Here is a 17668-nt window from a genome sequence, read left to right as displayed (position 1 = left end):
TTTAAGAACCAGACACCTTTTTGCGTGGTCTTTTTGGGCCCGCTGTTACACCATTTGTTTTGCCCAGATTGATTTCCAGATCATTAGCTCTACAGTAAGACCATAAGGAGGCCAATCGATGGTGCAGGTCTTTGGGGGACTAACTCGTTAGCATAGTATTGTCTGTGTACTGCAAAATAGGCCAAGGGGTTTGGCCTATTTTGGGGGATCAATAGTTGTCGGTTCAAAAACATTTGCCAAATTGGACATAAGTTAAAAACGAATAAGAGTTAAAATGCAGCCTTGTTTAAGCATGGTAAAGATAAGGATTGATTTTTTTCAAACTTTGCCAACAATTACCAATCTTGATGGAAACCCAAGTGCCAGAATAAAGGAGTTGGATGCCTTTTAAAATGTGCGAGGGGATTTAAAATGTAATGAGTTTTGCCCATAATTTGGACAATGAAATTGTATTGAAAGCGGACTTAAACTTAATACAGCTGATACAAAGTTGCTGTTTTGTGTTAATTGCTTTGGTCCTCAATATTGATAAGGCCAGCATATTTTCTTCTGTTCCCATTGAATGAAAATAGGCACAATAATTAAACAACTGACTGAACCACCTTGTCCAGAAGGGCAAATTAGACTTAAACAGGGGGGCTGGAAGTCCACTGGGGCCAGAGGAACCCCCAAGATCTCCCTTTAAATAGAATTGTGCTCACATAGTGGTCATTTATCCACATTAATGTTTGCTGATTAGGCACAGGCTGAACAATAGCAGTCACAACTAGGAGGACTGAGCTAGAACTTACTCAATATTTGAGTTGTAGAGAGATAGCGGAAAATGAACCAATTTAATTTGCAATATGTTTTGAACCTCCAAGGGTCTGCTAATCTTCCCTTAATAGTTAATTAGAGACCTGAAATTTCTACTGTTCCCTGCTCTAGTGGCGTGGAGTAGAAATAATCAGTACTTATTCTGCATTGCTGTTATTGCTTCTTTCACTGCGTTTCTTTATTCTTTTTTTATTTTTAAAATGTCACACCATTTGGGGGTCACAAGATAATTTTCTAAGACGTCTTAGTTCGCTGCACAGATGTTTTTCCTTTATCTGGTAGAAATCTTTTTCAAACTATTCATATACCAGAGCCTTTTTTTGTTGTTGTTTAAACCGGAAGGGTTTACTCTGGTATGGGAGCCTCTAAACTACGTGTCGAGTGGACTCGCCTGAGGTATTCTTCCCAGTTCATGAGAGGCAACTGTGGCTCGATTATTAAGTGTGCAGCAGTCAAATTTGTCAGATGATGTTTGCCCTTACACACGTGGAATTAAGTGCCCCCTGACCATCTCGGCCTCTTCAAGTTGCTCAAGGGTGGGACGACACCTAAGGTAAGGAAGGTAAATTGGCCAAGGTACAATTCCGGTTTTAGATAGTTATGATTTGAGATCGGGGGTCACTTTCAGATCGTGACTCCCTTAAAAAAAATAATTATAAGCAACTATGTAAACAAATGAACATGTAGTCAAGGGTGGCTTCCTGAATGTAGAATCCTCCCATTAAGTGACCGAAGCCCCGCAGCTTCCTACGAGGACTTCTTCTTCTCACATTTTGTGGTGCGAATGGCCCATACCCCATTTTGGTAATCAATCACCCCCTATTCTTTGGATGTTTGCATTAGATTTAAATTAAACTTCCATGTGACCAAAAACTTAAGCTCTAAATAAAAGAGAAGTAAAGAAGGTAACGAACCAACTAATTCTCAAATATGTTTTTTTTGTTGTTTAAATGGGAAAGTTTGGTTTAGTGTATACCTTAAATATTTTAAAAAAAATATGAGGGAGGCGCATTCTTGGGTTGAACTTCTGCACAAATTGCCTGTAACGTGTAAGGCTAAGTATTTACATTAGTAAACTTCAGATTTAAATAAGCTTTTAATGTTATTGCCAGCCCTCTGTACGTCTATCGGGCCCCCCAGTTCTTATGGCCTTGCTGGAAAAGTTTCAAAGCCGTCAATTTGGGTTGATTCCAGGCTTCATGTCTCTTGCAGACCTAATATATCGATCGAATGAGGCGAAGAAATTTACCGCTTCCCGTGGTAGCCAAGCCCACCCTCACATGTTCCAAAGACATACCTTAATTTATGAAGGGGCCTGATCTATAGAGTTCATGCTCAGTCCCAGTCCTCCATGGAATGAGTTGAACGCAAGGTGCTCACCTGTCTAGATAGGCTAACTCGTAGGTCCAGAGCAGAGATACATAGATTATTTTTCAGACTGGTGTCTATGTCTGTTGTACAGGCTATATATTTTTTTAGATTTTAACCAAATTATTATGGCTAATTGGGAAACTATACTTTTCGGAGGGAAGCGCTCTACTAGATGTGCTTAGAGGGAGGGGGCAGGGTATGATTGCGTATTAGGCCTGCTGATGATGACGCCCCATTGTGAGAAAATTTGCTTTTGGGAAAAACAAAGCTGGCTATTTCGGCAGTTGCCCATGTAACCAGTCACCTGTCTTTGAAGTGGAACAGAAGGTTGGATAAACTGAATTGCTAAAATATCTTTGGATGATAGGTGCTGTAATTCAGAATGGGCAGCCGGAAACTTCACAATGTTTCCTCTGATTAAACTATGAAACCCAGTTTCCAGACAGGGCAAAATGGAATATCTTTCAGTCAATACTGGTATCATGCCAAGTTTTTGGTTAGTAATCCGCCTCTTCAACAGAAAGACCAAGAGTGATGCACCCTGGACTCGACAGCAGGGATCTTCACTCAGCTAACGTCAGCCTGCAAACCATACAGTCAGGTTGCGGCATTTGTGTTCTGGACAAGAGTGGGGCAGAGCAGATACAGATTGTGGATGCTGTGATCACCGAGTTACTGGCCTCACAGAATTTCTTTAAGTACTGGACAGAGGTCCAGTGAGCCGCAGATAGGAAAGGTTTAGATGTCCGGTTACTTCAATACTTGCTGCCATTGTTTTAACCAAGTACTTGGTTTAAGTAACACATGCATCATTATACAGATAGTCGTAGGATGAAATATAGCTGCATTCTTAACAAACAAAAAAAAAACGCTCATGCAATTTGCCTTTTGAAGAGCGCAAAGGAGCTACCTGGATGAGTGCATGTTGTTCTGGGAACTCAGCGGGGCCCACCTACAGGACATGAACTCCTGGGTGCACCTAATGGTGGACAGGGACAAAGAAGAAGCATGTGCTGTCCAGCAGGGGCCTCGGAGGGCAACTACTTCTAAATAAAGAAGAACAATAAAATGTTGGAGGTTTACTGCAAATACAGAATAGGGGGTATGCCACAGTGGGTCTGGAAATATAGGAGAGGTCATTTGGCTTGAAATAAATTGGGAGGCCGAGGACAGGCCTCAAAGTTGTTGTCTACAGAAGCAACTCCAGTGTGGGAATACGAAGTGGCCGTCCTAGTAAGAGAAGCAGGGCATGCAAAGCCTGTCACCAAATTAAGGTAACAGTGGAGAGAAGAGTAGCAGAGAGAAAGATTATGGCGGCCTACCTAGAAAGAATCTCAGAGCAGCACCCACTCAGAAGTGCCAAATTCAAAGGTGTGCCCTTGAGCTGTACTCAATTATGCAATAGTAAGGTAGACCCTTACAATACTGATCATGTGAGACGTGCATTCTGAAGTAGACACATTTTTCTTTTGGAGTGCCAATGTACCCCTGCTAATGGTAAACTGCCATGCGAGTTGTGAAACCCCTAAAACAGACACAGGTAGCTTTTACTAGGTACACCAGAAGAGGGCACATCTGTTATGTTGCTCTTCTGCTGGTGTGACATCCCTGAAAAGCGCGCCTGGAAAATCTGCACTGTCTGGATCTACTAACTGCAGAAAGGGTTTAGGCAAAATCTTTGCCAATTTCTGAAGTATGATGATGTAATCCCGAAGCACGGTGTTGACTGTTTAAAAAAAAATAAAAAAAATTACAAAAAAACTCAGTGCTTGATGCAACCCATGTGTCAACATCTTCAAGCTGTTGTTTTCAACGTTACAACAATCCAACTGTCTTAACTGCAGATTTAGAGTCAGCATGTAGCAACAGGAGCAGTCTTTTTCATCATGCAGAAGGCCAAAGAAGAGAAGACCCCGATCCATACCAGTACATAAGGGTCTGCAGAGTAAGATTTTTAACTAGCCACCTCTCCATGCCAAAACAGGGACAGATCTTAGAAGCTCGGCTCACCAGCTACATCTACACACTGGTGAATCCAGTATAGTGAGCTGGAAGGTTCAAATTTGATTCCAACTGAATGCTGATTACACCACCAGTAACATAATAGGAGAATACCCTTAATCTAGCTGTTGCACAATCAGTGAGAACTTTAATGTGCCCATCAGTTTGTAGCACCCATGCTATTAAGAAAGTTCACATTCAGACCGCGCAGTACTTCACCAGTTAATATTTATTATGTAGATGGCTCCCACACAGTCTATAACTTTAGAATGACCGTGGCCATGTTGAAAGTAAAAAATGGCCAACCTAGCTCTAAACAACCAAGGCAGAAAAGCTTGCTACTTAAACTACTCATGGCAATGAATCCACACGAAACTGTGGAGATCGTGGTAGTGATTACCTTGGGCTTTTACCAGTACTGATACGTTCCCAACATCAGGAGCGGCAGAACAGATTGGGAAGACTGGTACCGTCTCCATGGACATAAGTTTCTTCAGCTTAGCAAAGGGGTAGACCAAATGTATGGAGGTCTATACTTCAAAGTTTTTGGCCTACCTGTTGGCCAACAAAGTACTATATAACAAAAAGTATACTGTTCCAAGAATGTCTGCCTATGTTAATCATCACGGGCAATTAGTGTCATCAGGAGTACCCTCAAGCATCAATTACGATGCTGAGCATCATCATCGGGTTGACTCCTCGCCGGACCGGCACTGCAATATCCGACGGGCCACCACTCGAAGGTGGTAGGCTCTATGACCGAAAATGATGTTACTGATCAAGTAGAGTCAGTGAAATGTGATAATGTGTGGTGATAAGAAAGGAGAGTAAACGGTGTATTAAAATTGGCTCTGAACACCAAATGTCTTTAATACTATATGTAGGAGTCAGGCCAAGATTAAAAAATTGAATCAAGGAGTCTAAAGGGGAGTAATGTGCCCCACACTCCTTAACATAAAGTGAGGAAAGGAGGAGAACTACTCGATCCTAACATTAAGGGGTCGACATGTTTCACGCCTAAATGGTCTGTCAAAGATCCAGCGGCGTTTCTTCAGGACCTTAGAAAAGATAACTTCTCCTTAAAAACAAATAACAATAAGTGCTGGAATTTTTATTGTATTGATACTGGGCTTTTTGACTCACCTGTATATATCAATGCATATTTTGCTGTTCTCTATGTCTGTCTGTGTGTGTGTCTTCTTTATTTCAGGGCGACCTAATAGACGACTGACAGCGACTATTTAATGCATACACTGTAAGTGACCTTCCAGCACTTATTGTTATTTGTTTTTAAGGAGAAGTTATCTTTTCTAAGGTCCTGAAGAAACGCCGCTGGATCTTTGACAGACCATTTAGGCGTGAAACATGTCGACCCCTTAATGTTAGGATCGAGTAGTTCTCCTCCTTTCCTCACTTTATGTTAAGGAGTGTGGGGCACATTACTCCCCTTTAGACTCCTTGATTCAATTTTTTAATCTTGGCCTGACTCCTACATATAGTATTAAAGACATTTGGTGTTCAGAGCCAATTTTAATACACCGTTTACTCTCCTTTCTTATCACCACACATTATCACATTTCACTGACTCTACTTGATCAGTAACATCATTTTCGGTCATAGAGCCTACCACCTTCGAGTGGTGGCCCGTCGGATATTGCAGTGCCGGTCCGGCGAGGAGTCAACCCGATGATGATGCTCAGCATCGTAATTGATGCTTGAGGGTACTCCTGATGACACTAATTGCCCGTGATGATTAACATAGGCAGACATTCTTGGAACAGTATACTTTTTGTTATATAGGCTTATATGTAGGGAGCACGTATACTGGACCTTTAATTCTCCCAGTCCCTCTTTCTTATTAGGCCAACAAAGTACCACACAAATGCCCTATATTATTTGATTTTAACTTTCAATACTGAAACCTCAGTGTTTATGTACTAAAACTGTACATATGTAAAGTGCTCTAACACGGTCTTGTATGCACCACATAAAAATGCAAAATAAACAGCATGTTCGACACTGTACAGCCACACAGAGTAGACAAGCATGCTGGTACTTAGTTTTGATGAATGAAGAAAGGATTGCCCCTCTCATTTTCTGCAGATGACAACACGCCTATTCATTCCTGCAACTCTCATCTAGTGCTCCTAAGGTTCGGTTATGTGTCCCTGGCTGTTATATGTATGTAATATTCTTTCGGCCGATACTACTTCCTTCAAGTTTCATTATTATTTTCATGCCGGTTTGCCAAATATTGCTCTCATTTCCTTCCCTACCACTGAAATTCATAATTGATTCTTACCTTGCTGTTCAACAATATAGCGTTTCTAGGTTGCTCTCTCTTAACCCCTTTAAAACAAAGATTCTATTATTTCTAGCATCCGATCAACAGACACACGACTCTGAGCTTCTTTTTCTTCTGACTCTTATTGCGTCTACCCCTGCTGCCAAGACGCCACATTTGACTATTATGCATGATTAAAAATACAGAATAGCCACTCATGCCTGACGTATTTAACTGTTCAATATGAAGAAGATTTTATCATGCGCCGTTTTCATCCGTGGTTAATGCTACAACCCTTTGACTTTTTTTTATTCTCATTAAAACGTTTGTCCTCGTAAATCCTTTTTTCGTAAGATCTACGCCCATCTTAGACGATTCTTCAGTTCAGGTACCACTTGATACACCACTTTCCTCTCTTATTTCACCACCCTTAGCTCGGTTCAACTTTTTCCCCAAGAGGGTGCTATTTCCAGTACTTTTTAAACAAATAGCCGATCATTAATCTGTCCCTATCGTTCCAAACTGTTAAGCTCTTTTGTCTCCCTCAGCTAGCCTTCTCATACCACAGGCTCTAGCTAAAACCCAATTTCTGAGATCAATTTCTTTCATTTGCCATAAACTGTGGAATGCGCTATGTGCATGCAGGTACATGCAGTTAAATATTAACTTTCTTCAGATCTTCACACTGTTCATTTGAAAACTATGCCCAATAGTTGGATAAAGGTACTTTGTAAATATAATCACTAAGGACTTCAAGCTTGTACCTAAAGAGGGCGTAGGATTTTCAAGTTAAAGTGGATAAACATCTGTAAATCTCCTGAGAGTTATCTCCTGCATGGCTCTGTGTCTGAAAACCTCCCTTACGCCCTGCACAGCATCAATCATCAGTCTTCGAAATTACCATTTGTTCACTAAAAGGTGTAAAGCTGAACCGTGATATAGGCCTATATGTATGTCAAACAAAACAGTAGCTCAGAATCGCCTGGAAGCCTAAAACGCTATCACTATGCAAAAATAAGAAAAATAGTGATACCGCCACACATCAAAAGGGAGCTCCACCCACTCCCATCCACCCCCAAAGTATTCGAGCAGCTAATGCTAACCCCTCCCCAAATATCCAAAACCTTTACGCATTTTCTTTACATAGACAGTTAAAGTAGGATACACGTGACAAAAACGAAGTTTAGCTAATGGTAAGAGCAGGTGCCTTGCTTTTTTCATCTAAGTTCAAAATACCTTGAGAAAAGATACAACAGTGAAGAACTCAGAAGTGGGGATAACTTAATAAGTATTCTTGTCGTGCTGCAGCAACCACGAAAATGAGGCCTGTGCGTTTTAGAAGGAAAACAACCTAAATTGTTAGTAAAACATGGGCATGCAAAATGGTTGAGCTAAACAACATTACAAAAGTAATATACAGTACAATTAGACATAAATGAGATGTATCGACATTTCATCGAAGCCACATAAAGGGTAACCCTTTGACACGCCAGGCACTGTAGCTCGATGCTCACAAATCCTGGTTGCCAACAGCCTACAGTGAAGATTTACAATGAAACATGCAACAGAACATTTGGAGAATATACTACAGAAGCTTTGCACTGGTACAAAAAACAAAGAAAATGGTATTTCCATTTGTAACAGGGCAAAACATGGGGCAAGTATATGTCACTGTGTTTACAGACTAAGAAATGGAAAACAAATTACTCCCCGGATTAAATGGGAAAGATTAGACTAAACAGAAGCTGAACAAGTCAGTCCTTTTCATTATATATTTTACATTTTGTACGAGAATATGCTATTCACTGACTCCAATTTAATTGTTAAAAATGTTCACACATGAAATGTTATTTATAAGATCAAAGGTGTATTCTACGTGGTTAGCAATGGTTGCAAACTCCACTTTCACCCTGGTGCAAAACCCCTTCCAGTAAAATGTATTTACTCCATTTTGTATTAAACAAGCAATGGATTTGTTGAGTTTCTGCATTGGTGTTATTTCTCTGTAATTTGCTTGCTAAAGTAATTTACAAAAAAGTGTAGCAGTTCCTCGCCAGCCCTCCAAAACCATCCGTGCCTTTCCGACAATTGTCATGGAAAGAACTGTACAAAACATTAAAAAGGTTTCAAATTGTTTTAATACAAAAATGGACATTCAAAACAAATGCCTTTGATGATCGACATTTATGTACTTTTCTTGCAAAAGAAGACATGACAGTGAAAAAAGAAAACCAAATTGTATCATTTTATTAAATAACGAGATCAATCTTGCTGCAAATGTGGGACATTTCAAAAGAGAACAACATTAAAAAAAAAAAGAGGTTTGGTGACGCCGAAGTTTACTGGTAGTATAATTCAAGATTCATTCCATCGTGGATTTCATCTGGAGAAAACGATGTAGGGAAAATGTTCAACAGAAAACAGTTTGTCACACAACACGTTTAAAGTACAATTCAGTGTAATGCTTTGATGTAACTAGAAGGTAATTTGGTATTCTGTGCATATCCCGTTTGGTCACAATTGTTTTTTGGTCACAATTGCTTTTTGTACACAGTAAAAAAAAATTTTTTGTCTAAATGTAAAAATTAAGTAGTTTATCTATAGCTGCAGAAATTCTATCCTTAGCTTCGCTGGCAGTGAGATGTAAGCATTCTTACATTAGCTAACCCAACACCCTCCTCATATAAACCACCCTGAAACATTAGCACACTTTGCACTGTCTAAAGGTTAGTCAACAATATGGACATTTCTTTCTCCAACCAAGCACAATGACTATAGAGTAGGCCACCATGACTCCATCAGCAAGAAGACCAAAAGTGTAATGGACTCCGATATACAAATGAAGGCATCCCATATAAAGCGGTGGCTTCTCACCACACAGGTAGAAAAAAAAAAATACCACACCTTGTAATAAACAATATGCCCAACTACCTTTCACTACAAAACAGCAATTCTTTGAGGCGCTACATTAGACACTAAATGATCCTTCATAGATATTGGTGTGTATATCTGTATCTGCACAGATACACACACATGTACATGTTCATATTTAACATTGTAAGCAAGCATATTTATATCAATGTGTATGCATATATGTAAATGTTCATATAAACGCATGCACGCATACAAATTCTACAACTGCCCTTGATAGCTGGCCCCACCAGTTTTATCTGTGGTCCAATGCGTTCACCTAGTTTTAAAAAATAAATAAATACATAAAAAGACTCCTAACGACGAAGCAAATGTTAAACTATTTTTTCAGTTATGTACTTAAATTCTGCTGTAATTAAATGGTCTTATGTTTCTGGGTAGCAGGGACAAGAAGGTATGCACTGAACTTTGAATTCAACATTACAACATACATTCTAGCCACGGGAACTTAACTCACAAAGAAACCCAGCAGTAAAAGAACATAAATGGAAATCATATATTACGGAGTACGGAACAAAACATGTTTAAGTATTTCTGAAAAACAAACCCACCATCAGTTTCCAACTGCGTTTGCAGCAACTCTGCAAAGAAAGAATGAGCACGTAAAAGGAGCGATCCCCCTAACTGAACTCACAGTACTGAGGCTATTTGCAAATCTTTTGGGGTGCATTTTTTAAATCTGCATGCAACAGTCCAAACAATTGCTGTTGTCTTAACTATGTGGGCTCTTGGAAACCAAGAAAAACTAGCACCAAAAAGTGCTTGCCATGGATTCCCATTAATGATGCTGTTTTTTGGATACTGGCCTATTATTTCCTGCTAATGGAGTGGGGTTTGAGTATCCTGTTTTCAATGTGCTCTGTGGGTCCCCGTTTCACGACGAGTATGAGGTTGTCTGGAAGCTGCCTTGTCACTTGGAAGTTTGGCTTGGCAGATGGGACCAAGGACTGAACAAGGAGGTGTCCTGCTCCTGGCTGGGCACTAATGGCTAGCCCTGGGTGTTGTCTTCCTTATGAAACGTCTGTTAATGGGGGTATGGAATGTTTGTTAATTGAGTGTGAAATATAGAATGTGGAACCTGGTTCATATGGAAGGGGGGTGTAAGTACCAGGGGGTTGGACACTGTACATCTCACCTGTCATTCTATAGTCTGTATCTTGTTCTTCTCCTCTTGACATAATACTCCTGTAATTGCACTTAAACTCCACTGGGCACTTGTGTGTACCGCATTTCTTTTACATCTAGATGATGTAACCTGTACATGGATGTAACCTGCAGCTGCACCTGGGTTCAGTGTTGAAAGAGTTTCAAATCACCTAAACTATGATGGAGATAAGACCCAACACTATGCCCATTGACACCAAATGCTTTTTGGGAGCACCATTTTTGGCCTTGTTTATTAAGCCCATAGCTTATTCTAGCAGAGAGCGTAAAAAAAACCAATTCTTGGGATCAAAACAGATTCATCCTTGGCATTAACCAACTAGATGGCAGCAGTTGTCAAGACCCGTTTTTTTCTAGCTAGGTTCACTGAAGGCTGCCCTCCATCTCTTTTCATTGCCTCATAAGGTGCAGATTCTTAATGCCTTACTGCAGTGGTTCTTAACACCCCCCCCCCCCTTACCACATCCACCACTGAATCATTATGAGAACATTGGAACGTTGGCAGCTCCACTGAAAACAATGGAGTGCTGTGGGCTTTTACTGGCCGGTAAAAGCCCGCAGCACCAAAGCTTCACAGAGCCCGAGGGGATTTTAATCGCCTCGGGCTTCGCGAGGAATTTGTTTTATCTAATAGAACTTTCTGCCTGAGTGGCAGAATGTTCTAATAGCCTTAGAACCCGCCGTAGCGGGCTCTACCGGCATTTTAATTTTGATGCAAAGGTTGGAGTGTTCCTAAATTCAAATGAGGCCACCTATCGTCTATCATACTGTATTCTTTTAGGTGCACTTTGACTGCTTCCACAAATCAATGTGAGGACACCAAGTACATTTTTAGCCCCTAATTTTAATATAAATTTACATTTACAGAATGTTGTACGTTTTTCCTTTCTACATTCTTTCTTTCTATATAAATTAATAATCTGTTAATATTAATTTTCTAAGCAGTCACGGACCCCCTGAGTAAGCGTCGCAGAACAGGAGTCCTCGGACAACAGATTAAGAACCACTGCCTTAGTGTCATCTCGTTTGAATTGCTTCAATTCCATCTATCTCACACTTTATCTCATCTACAAGTTACAGTTAACCCGGAACTATGTCACGAGGCTGGCCCTGAGACTTCGCCAAATTGAACATCTCACTGTCCCTGGTTACACTGCACTCGCTCCCAGTAAGAGATCAGATTTTTATTTTTATTTTTTACGTCTGTCTTCTTGGCACATTAAGCCATTTTCATCCCTATCCAATCACAATTAAATTACTGTCCCAGCAGGGTACTGAGATCGAAGGACAAATTTCTCTTGGAGATTACAACGTTCCATCTACAGGCAGTCTGGGCTTTTCCATAGTGGTGGCTATTCAGTAGCCCCTCCATCTTTATCAAGATTCTTATCTGCAACACATTTTTCGAAACTTTTGGATTGCTATTGCCACAGTCAGGATGTTCTAAACACAATGAAAGTTGTGTGTTTCTTATCACCAACATACTCATCAGGGTGAAAGCTTCACTCTATAAATACAACACCTAAGCTAGTTGAAAGAAAACCTAAGAGGAGTGTGAGTAAGCAGGACAAGAAACTGTAAACAAAAGCAGAGTGTGGGGATGAACCCTTTGGGCCACCACTACTGTCCCTTTTAAAACACACATTTTGAAAGGTTACACATCAATGACTGATACTCTGGAAAGAACAAATGTAGTGAGGGCTGTTAAAGTATCCATGCAGTTGTCAAAACTGGCCAATACTCCCACCAATCAGTCACTGCATAATCATAAACATATGAAATTACAGTCGAGTAATAAGGGGAGAAAGCATTGATCTGCATTCACCATGGGTAGATGAGCCAAGTCATATTATATTTAGATATACTGAGCTCGATCAGAGGAGGGTGTCTGTGTTTAACGTGCCTGCTCTTTGACAAGCATTTATTTTAAGATATATGGAAAATAAGCAGATCATGGGTCTTGGTCAAGTACTACGATTAATGAAATTAAACTATTTGCTGTTGCATTCACAGTCCCTAGACCACTCAATGACAGAGGAGATGATATTAAACAGGACTAATGCAAAAATACTTTATATTTCTAGATGTTTTACACTACACAATTTACTTTGTGAAACAGATTAATGGGAGAGCATAAATGCTACAAGTACTTTGCAAGGGGTCATTTTTTGAAAGATTACACATGCAAATGTACAATTATTGCACTGGACAACATAGAAAATGGAAGTAGAAAGCTGGCTGTGCAAAGTATTTGTAACAAGACAGGTTCTACATGCTAACAATACCGTTTCTGACCTAAAACCTATAGTTAATAGGATACAAAATAAATAAATACTTGGAGGACAATCAGAAAGAAAATAATTTATAAGAAAGGATACAATCCCCCAACGTCACATGATCCTTAAAGATAGTATACCTGTAAGATAAAAATGTGTTATTAAAACAACAAGCACTTTTTCTATAATCTTAAACCATTACACATATTTATTAACATAGAAGATATAGAAATGAGTAAATATAATGATGAAACACTAAAACGATAGGACAGATCAGAGAGATCGAAGAAACAAGTGAAAACTTTACAAAGCCACAGTTGGTATGTGTCTATTTTATGGGGAACGAAGACAAGGATAAACAGAATTCGAATAAGCCCAGCATGGGCGAGTTACAAACATGTAAATTCAGAGGAAATGTACAGGTACATATTATACAACCCCCCTATATTCTCACCATGTAAGTACACACAAGAAAAAACAAACAATTTCTTAATACTCACTTGCTTTCAATCAAATTAATCAAACATGTTAAAAACAAAACAAAGGCCTAAGCTTCTGAAGACAAACGGCTCGAATACGATGAGGTAACAGAAATAATTTACATGATTTATCTAGTAAGCAGTCTCAAGAATCATGACAAAGTTTGTCAGATAGACCAAAATGCGAAGAAGGAAGACCACCAAATATACCTCATGCAAGAAGTAACTCTAACTTAGGCTATACTTGCTTACCACACCTAAATTAATTTTCCCCAAAAAAATACCAAATACGGTTTTGGGATAAGATGCAGGGGAAGGGGGCATGCAGTGGAAAATGTGTTAGCCATCTCCAGTCCTGTCACACTTGCTTGGGTTCTTCAATTGCCTTCTGTCAATGGACAGACTTCTGTTACCCACAATTTCTTTTTAACACCCTACCCATTAAAGTGAACTACTATTGAAGAGAGGAATACATCTAAAATGTGCTGCACTGGTCCCCGTTCCTCCAGTATTCAACTCTCTGTCTTAACATTGCAGGCAAGCAAAGAGATCTCGGGAACAAAAACTCTTATCACTGTAAAACCAAAATTCTAAACGGTACGTGCAAAGACAAAACTTCTAAGATGTCACAACAACCTCCTGGAGCCCTTGCCATCGGACTAAGAATGAACCCAAGCTCCTGATGTTCAGGAAAGCGCTAAGAACCCAACCTTCCATATATTGTAAATAAATGACTATCCTTGTTAGGGTCTACTGAGACTAGTTGCATACTTGTAGCATCTGGGGAAGGAGAGCTAAATAACAAACACAAAGTGATTAGCATCAGCAAACTAAAAGCTGCACATTTTTAATATAAATATGGACTCATAATAATAATAATAAGTGAACTTTAATGAGTACAAACCTAACTAATGAGCTAGGAGGTTCTCAGAACAGCTATTACTGCTACCAAACTTAATGGAAGTCTTTTTGCTGGGTCATTCTTTAGACTAATACCCCCAAAAAACATTAGAAAAATCAAGATGGTTATGATACTTGGGCTTCCAACCATTAACCAAGATAACCCTCTCTCCAATAGAGTTATTTAAAATCATTTTTTACAACTAAAACTAAGATTTGAAAAACAACTTGCTGCAATAGAACAGAATCAAAAATCTGTCATGATGCAGGGATACATTCACAAAAATATCTGTAAAAATAACAGCAGAGGCGTATTCCTAAGATAGAATGTAGTGCTATATAACGAAGATTATTTAAATGTACTGTACACTCTTAAATCATTGTACACTGGGTTTAATTTTCTTTGGCGTACAAAATGGCTATACGGGCACCAAAGAATCAGGTATAGTTTGCAGTATAAAAGGGTGCATAAATTGTAGGACACATTAATGTTAAAATGATTATTTAGGTCACAGAAGTTGTCTAAACAAACACTTTATAACTCACCACTTCTTGAGTACAATCTTGTCCCATCTTGTACCAGTTTGAGCAGCAATTAATTTCTTCAAATCCCCTATGGTATCTTCACTGCTAAGTAACTCTTGTTAAAGAAAAAGTACATATTATTTGAGGAGCACCTTAAAATAAAAGGGAATTTCTTAAGTAAAGACCATTAATCACTTATATCGCCAGAGAACCATTCTTAACTTGTTATACACTGCCTTTGGACATGCTGTTGAATAGAGAATCAAGGCTTCAGCAGGAGGATGAGCATGCAAACCTTCACCAACGGATCATTCTCTTTTAGCATAAAGGTGGAAAACCTAAGCTCAACATGCTTATATCATTCAGGGGTTTTCTTATATGTATAACAGGATAGTTCAGATGCTGGAGACTATGACAAAGCTTATAACAATTGTTCAAAACATAGGCCCTTTTACTCATTTATTTAGTTTTAGATGTTACAAAAAAGTTCCAGAGGAGTATGCGAGTGAATCCCGGTAGCATTTTACATGACAGAATTCAGTTTGTATGGGCTATAAAATAATTTTTGCATAGGATTTATTCCAGAAATGAGGCAGGAATTCAAAAGTATGCATCCGTCCAATTAGGTCATCAATCTTAAGAATATGTTTGGCTATACTTTGGGAGATTGATGTTGTTCTTCGACTATGCATGCTTGCTTGCACAAGTGTACTTCTCAAATTACTTATTTAACAGCTCTATCTCTAACAAATCTGTTACCTGAACATTTGTTTAAAAAGTTTTGTATTACCAAGTTGTAAGTTGTGCAAATGTTTTGTTGAAGCTTTACTCAATTGATGACTTTTTGTTAAGGATACTGAAAATATATTAGCAAATTTAAATATGGTCTTCGTCATATTAGGGCTTCCTGTAAATCAATCAAGCGTTCACAAAGCCAATAGTTCTTGCTTTTTAGACATACTGGCTTTGACACTGCAGTTTGCCAATACGGTGTAACACTTGTATAGAACAAAAAGGAAGGGTAAAAAAAAAAAAAAAAAAGCACAGTGACGCAACCGCTGTTGCCTGTCGAGTCATCCTCTGTTGCCAGTCAGAAGCCAATTAGACCAGTAAACCAGTAAATAAAATTACAAAAATTGCACAAAAACACAAATTAAAAATAAAATAAACTATGAAGTGAAGAGCAACAGAAGAAAATGTGCAAGAGAGCAACACAAGGTTGGGGAAAACTACATAATGTTGAGAACACCAGGGAGTAGGGGAAGAGGGTAGAGGCGGAGAGGGCTGGTATGTGGAGGGAGCACATGAGTGAGACAGCTGAAAAACACATGCACCCTCATGGAGTGCATAACCAAAAAGAAAAAAGTGGTTCCCTAAAAGTGACCAGTGAAAGGATACTAGTCAGCTAATTAAAGGAAAGTTTAAGAGGCTACGCTCCAGGAGAGGCACAAACATAAGAAGAAGGCAAACCACTGATTAAGAAGCGAGCAAACAAGAGTGATAATAAAGCCAACCAATGGTAAACAATGGGCCTTATCTCACAGTAAGTTCACAATAGGTCTTTTGCAACCATAAAGCTTGCACTGTCTGGTAGGCGAGATGTAAAAATGTGAAGGTGTAATGTTTTCTATTTCAAGCTAATTAATGTTTCAGTTCAGGCAAACAGCTTGCTTTTTCTTTGCCTTTTCTTGGACTTCAGTGCAGTAGACAAAGTAAACATACACACACATCTCAAGTCTACCTGTAAACTACAAAAGTTAAATGGGATGAATCAAACCCAATGCCAGACCTGTGAATCAGCTCCAGTTTCTATTTCTATGAAGGCCTGGTTGCCATTCTTTTCCAACATAAGTTTTTTTTTTTTTTAGCTAATTATATAGTTGATGCCATAAATTAAATTGTTACATAGTGCTTGAGTTTTATTACTCAACACGTCGCGGTCCACCTTGACTGTTCTAGGCACTGACAAGGATATACTTAGCTCAATCACTTTTTTACCTTTATTCGAATAGACTATATGTCGAGATTATGGGCCTCATTATAACTGCAAGGGAGTTGCCCAAGGTTGTGACCTGCCACCACTCTAATTACATTTATAGATCAGTCTACAGCTTCAGTTCTTGCCTCAGGTCAGCTCTCAGCCTTGGCAAAGAAAGGTATATCTTAGTTTGACTATCTGTGGATGATGCAGCTCCTATGGGTAGCTAAGGAAGAACTCTATGTATTAAGCAGTCTAACGCTTACCACCCATCATAAACCAATGTATCAAGTCAAAGGTAATTATACACAAACTAAGCTAAATACCATTCACTGATCAGAAATCAAAAGGTCATTTGCACCTTTGACGGGCTGTATTCAATTTCTGAGCCCACCAAATCTACAGGCAAGCAAATAAGTAAATTGCACTCTGCTGCTATTACACTTTAATTGTAGACTTGTCACATTATAAGGAAATACTGCAAATCCAGCAATAACTATTGAAAACATAGGCAAATCTAAATGTGCTCTCACATTTCAACATTGTTCAAAAAGTGTTTTCAAAACAAGATTCCTAGCTCTGACTAGCTACCACGTCATAAACTAGGTCTGCACTAGGTAGTGGACAAGATAATTAGATCACTAATTCTAGATACAAACGTGGACATGCTGCCATTGTAACCACTTAATTTAGAGTAAAACAGGAGAAGACGACATAGGGCTGGTGATTATCTAGGTTCAAGGTTGGACTTCGTATCATCAAGCAGTAGTAATGAAAGACATAATTTTTTACAGCCTGGTCCCTTATCTATTGAATTTTAACATGCACTTTATTTCTACTCTCTTTCATTTTTAGTGGGGGTTAAGGTTTCAGTTGAAATTTTACCTGTGCAACAAACCAAATGCTGTCATGCCAACCAAAGTGTAGTCATTGTACGTTCTCA

At 39.1% G+C, this 17668-nt stretch overlaps 1 protein-coding gene across 3 annotated transcripts in view; it reads right to left on the bottom strand.

Annotated features, from left to right (window-relative positions):
* Positions 1 to 8592: 8592 nt before the first annotated feature.
* The window catches only part of UBL5 (ubiquitin like 5), a 34941-nt gene continuing 25865 nt past the window's right edge, over positions 8593 to 17668 (bottom strand). For all 3 annotated transcript variants that reach the window (XM_069231778.1, XM_069231776.1, XM_069231777.1), the window contains exons 3-5: positions 14769 to 14852; positions 12946 to 12983; positions 8593 to 8855 (exon numbers count right to left, since the gene is read on the bottom strand). In XM_069231778.1, the coding sequence (XP_069087879.1) occupies positions 8812 to 8855; positions 12946 to 12983; positions 14769 to 14852 (166 nt within the window). In that variant the 3' untranslated portion in view covers positions 8593 to 8811. The remainder of the gene's footprint in view (positions 8856 to 12945; positions 12984 to 14768; positions 14853 to 17668) is intronic.

This window comes from Pleurodeles waltl, chromosome 4_2, assembly GCF_031143425.1.
Source record: "Pleurodeles waltl isolate 20211129_DDA chromosome 4_2, aPleWal1.hap1.20221129, whole genome shotgun sequence".
NCBI lineage: Eukaryota > Metazoa > Chordata > Amphibia > Caudata > Salamandridae > Pleurodeles > Pleurodeles waltl.
This window is presented reverse-complemented; position numbering and strand designations above follow the sequence as displayed.